This window comes from Oratosquilla oratoria, chromosome 7, assembly GCF_046742065.1.
Source record: "Oratosquilla oratoria isolate Oo_2021 chromosome 7, ASM4674206v1, whole genome shotgun sequence".
NCBI lineage: Eukaryota > Metazoa > Arthropoda > Malacostraca > Stomatopoda > Squillidae > Oratosquilla > Oratosquilla oratoria.
Window position 1 is genome coordinate 82,875,534 of NC_134783.1, and position 4,900 is coordinate 82,880,433.

General features: G+C 40.2%; 1 protein-coding gene across 1 annotated transcript; it reads left to right on the top strand.

Annotated features, from left to right (window-relative positions):
* The first annotated feature begins 3,136 nt into the window (after nt 1-3,136).
* On the top strand, nt 3,137-4,388 carry LOC143026887 (uncharacterized). Its single transcript, XM_076187672.1, has 2 exons — nt 3,137-3,969; nt 4,241-4,388. The coding sequence occupies exons 1-2, from the start codon at nt 3,137-3,139 to the stop codon at nt 4,386-4,388; spliced, it is 981 nt and encodes a 326-aa protein (XP_076043787.1).
* The last annotated feature ends 512 nt before the right edge of the window (nt 4,389-4,900 follow it).

Sequence of the window (4,900 nt, forward strand, 5' to 3'; positions counted from 1 at the left end):
TCTTCTGTCTTTTTTCCATCTGGTCCAGGCTTTGTCTCTTTTGTCTTTTAACTCCCTACAACTTTTGTTGTACCAGCATTTTACATATTCTTTTTCTTGTTTTTGTCTTGGGACATACTTTTCCACTCCTTTTTTGTAAATTTTTGTCAAAATATTCCATTTCTCTTCTACTGTTGTTTCTTCTTTGTATATTTCTTCCCAGTTTTCTTGTTGAAAGAATTCTCTTATTTTATCAAAGTTTGTTTTTTCATACATCATTCTTCCTTTTCTATATTGCTCATTTCTTTTCATATATTTTTCTTCATTAAGTTCCAGTTCAATCAATATGTGGTCACTTTTACTTATTGGTGTTTTATATTCAATTTTGTCCACTATTCTAGGTTCAGATGTAATTATTAAGTCTAGTCTCGATGGTTCTTCTTCATTTCTATACCTAGTGTTCTCCTGTATCCATTGTGTCATTGTATGGTCAGTAATCATCTCAAGTAGAGCGTTTCCCCATGAGCCGTCTCCACCCTTTACTGTCATTTCTTCCCATCAGATTTCTTTGCAATTAAAGTCGCCCATTATAACTATTCTTCCTCCATCTTCCATTATTTTATTTAATGTTATCTTTGTGTCCTCTAGCATACTTTTATGTTCACTCTCCTCCCATGAGGCTGTTTTCGGAGGCACATAATTTATCACAAATTTTCTGCTCTTCTTATCTCTGTCTTCCACTTCTATCATAATCATCTCTACTGTATTCTTTCCATATATGACACCCTTCACGTTTATATCCTTCTTAGTCAGGAACATAACTCCACCCCCTTGCTTTTTCTCTCTGTTTTTAATCCAATAATCATATGCATCATGTCCTACACTGTTGGGTGGTAGTGGGCCTTTTAATTTTGTTTCTACAATTCCCATTATGTCTGGTTCGTTTTTCTTTCAAATAATCATTCAGCTCATTCAATCCTGTTATTAATCCATCTATATTTGTGTAAGACACTCTTAGTTTTCTGTCACTTCCATTGTGTTCTCTGTTTCCCTTTTGTTTTTCTTTTGTATGTCGAACTGCCTTAGTTTCATATTCACTACTCTCCAATAGAATCTTTCTCTGACTCCGTTCTGCTCTCGTTTTTTTTTTTTTCTTAGCTTCAAGTCTTTTCTGCTTTTCTTCCTCTCTTTCCTCTTTATTCATTTCCCTTTTTATCCATACCTTTTTATATTGTTCACTTGTTGCTAGTTTCCCTGTTTTGGATAAGATATTCTCTGCCGTCGTTTGTGACCTGAATTTAATCTTAATTGGTCTGGTCTTATCTGTACTATACTTTCCGAGCCTGAATTTTTCCTCAATTTCCTTCATAATTTCTTGTTCATCTTCCTGAACTAATTTTAGTAAACTGTTTACTTTTTCATTTTCCTCATTGGTTCTTGAGGTTCTATCTGGGTTATGTTTCTCTTCCATTCCTAATATAATTATACATTTCTTTTTGTCAGCTAAGTCTCTTACTATATTCTCCTTCTGTCTCATCACTTTAATAACTGAGTCTTCAGTTTGTTCTCTCATTTGCTGTTTAATTATGTCAGTAAATGCAACTTTACTGTTTTCTTTTATCGACTTCCATCCCTCTCTGTTTTCTTTACTATTCCTCTTCAATTCCTCATTCTCCACCTTTACTTCTTTTAACTGTCTTTTCAGGTTTCCTATTTCATCAGTTAAGTTTTTGTTCGCCTTCTCTAGTTCTTCCAATTTTTCAACCCTCCGTATAATATTGTTAACATGACCGAACCTACGCTCCAAGTCCTCGATCATCTTATCGACCTTCTCTTCTAGTCTTGTCAGTCGGGGGGGGGGGGTTGTGTCCCCCCCACCCTCTTTAAATCCCTGGAAAATATTCTCATCACTTTCTACTGTATTGCTCTTATCTATACTTCTAATCTTTACATTTTTATTAGACATTTCATCGTCGCTCAGCTGGTCGGGGGGCCGTTTGTTTACCTTTCGCCTGTCTGCCTGGGCCAAGTCCTCTCCTTCCTCATTTCCTTCCATTTCCCTCAGCAATCCCTCCCCTTCTCCTCTTTCCCTACTTTCCCACTACCCCACGAGCAATTTCCCCCCACCCTGTAAATACAATAGGCACTTCTCTTTGCGTTGGGATCCACGAAACTTCAATTTTCTTCAGAACGTCTTCTAAGCCGTCCGTTCGTTGAAGTGTGTGTGTGTGTGTGTGTGTGTGTGTGTGTGTGTGTGTGTGTGTGTGTGTGTGCGTGTGTGTGTGTGTGTGTGTGTGTGTGTGTGTGTGTGCGCGCGCGTGTGTGTATGTGTGTGTGTGTGTCTGTGTGTAATATATATATATATATATATATATATATATATATATATACATACATACATATATATGTATATATATATATACATATATATATATATATATATATATATATATATATATATATATATACATATATTTCTTGGGCACAGGTTTTCTCTCAGACAATTCTGATTAAAATCAACTGCACTGGATGCTTTGATTATTTTAAGGTAGGAATTCTTGATCTTTTGAAAGATCTTCTTGTTACTTGTAGAGAGGTACTATATGAAATTATTCATTTCTCGTTTATGAGTAGCATATCTTACTTTAAGTGCTGTTGCATGCCGACTTGATTATCTTCTAGTAACAGAGGAAACTGTTGACTAACATTCACCGAAACTCAGAGTTTTTCGCCTCGATCTGAGGCTTCTTCAGGGTGTAGAATGCGGGTTGTTTCTTCACTGGAGGTTAGGAGAATAGTTAGGAAAGTTATCCATGTAAGGTTTTTATACGGGATCAGGTCAACCGGGCGCGGGTGAAGCTCGATGCTGATTGACTAGCAGGTAGGCCGTGTGAACCCGATATCTGGTCGGGACCTCGGAGCATTCTGGCGGAAGACCCAGTGGCTCGTCCCGAGTGCTGATTGGTTGGATGGTGGGTTGTTGGGTCAATGATGTTTTGTAGTGGATCAAAAGATCCAACTGACAATGTGAAAAGAAGAATCAACAACCTTATCCGGAAGGCTAATATTTCGAAGAAATTTTTCACTCAAGCTATTGGTGACTTTGGACCTGGATACTGTTAAAGAAGGCAACCCTCTGAGACCGATAATTTCACAAATGACTACCGCCACCTACCAGGCAGCTAATACTCTGAACTCTCTCCTCATCCCTTATGTGCCTACAGGGAGGTCCGTCGCTTCAGCTACGGAATTCATTGACTTGCTCCGTACGGCTCCACCCTGCAATGATATCTCCTCTCTAGACGTTGAAAGTTTATTCACCCATGTTCCCGTCAATGAGACAATAAGTATCATATTAGAGAGAGTCTACAGAAGCAATGTCCCCGCACTTGACATCCCTGAAGACGTCGTGCGAGCCATGCTCGAAATCTGCACAAAGGAGGCCCCATTTCTCTCCCACAGGGGAGAGCTATTCAGACAAGTAGATGGAGTGGCAATGGGTTCCCCTTTTGGAGTCCTTTTTGCTAATATATATATGGCTAAAGTGGAAGAAAGGACCTTTCAAAACCATCCTCCTCCAAGTATATATGCCAGATATATCGATGACATTTTTATCACCACTTCTACTGACGATGAGGTCCCCCTTTTCCTAGCAGCATTTGAAAGCAATTCCTGCTTAGCTTTTACCTGTGAGTGCAGCATAGAAGGACGCCTCCCTTTCCTCGATGTTGACATCTCCAAACAAGATAAAAGTTTCAAGACTAAGGTTTATATCAAAGCCACAAACGTGGGACGCTGCCCTAATGCAAGAGGAGAATGCCCTGCTGCATACAAGAGGTTCGTCGTGGCCTCTTATGTGAACAGGGCTTTAACTCACTGCAGTACCTGGACGGAGACGCACAGAGAACTTGATCGCATCCGCCAACTTCTGACAAATAACGGCTATACAGACCATCTGATAGAGGATGTTATCAAGAAAAAGATGGATCAGTACGCAGCACCCACCCAACAACCTACCCCACCAAAGGAGAAAATTATTATATATCAACAGAACAATTTTCACGATAAATATAAAGAAGAATGCAATGCTATTAGGAGCATAATTAAAAGAGGAGTCACAACATCTGATCCGAACGCCACTATTGACATTAGAATCTTCTGTAAACCTAACCTAACAAAATCATTGATAAAGTGGAATAGTACGGCACCCTCTACCTCTCGGGAGGCCACCACCAATGTAGTGTTTAAATTTACTTGCCAGGAGGGCCACTGTGATGGCTCCAACAGCTACATTGGAAGGACCTCCACCACGTTGCGACGCCGTCTATAATACCACAGAAATCAAGGTTCAATTTTCCAGCATTATACACAAGAACACGATAAGAAACCACCCTTACAGAGTCTCTTAGATCAAACTGAAATCATTCACCAAGAAGACGACTTCAGAACGCTTCAAATTGCTGAAGCCGTTTCCATCACTTGTCAAAGTCCTTCCATCAACGTACAGCAGAGTGTAGATTTCATTTTGCCATCCGCACGCCCACATGAGACATACTCCACTACAAAACATCATTGACCCAACAACCCACCATCCAACCAATCAGCACTCGGGACGAGCCACTAGGTCTTCCGCCAGAACGCTCCGAGGTCCCGACCAGATATTGGGTTCACACGGCCTACCTGCTAGCCTATCAGCATCGAGCTTCACCCGCGCCCGGTTGACCTGATCCCGTATAAATACCCTTACATGGATAACTTTCCTCACTATTCTCCTAACCTCCAGTGAAGAAACAACCCGCAGTCTACACCCTGAAGAAGCCTCAGATCGAGGCGAAAAACTCTGAGTTTCGGTGAATGTTAGTCAACAGTTTCCTCTGTTACTAGAAGATAATCAAGTCGGCATACAACAGCACTAAAAGTG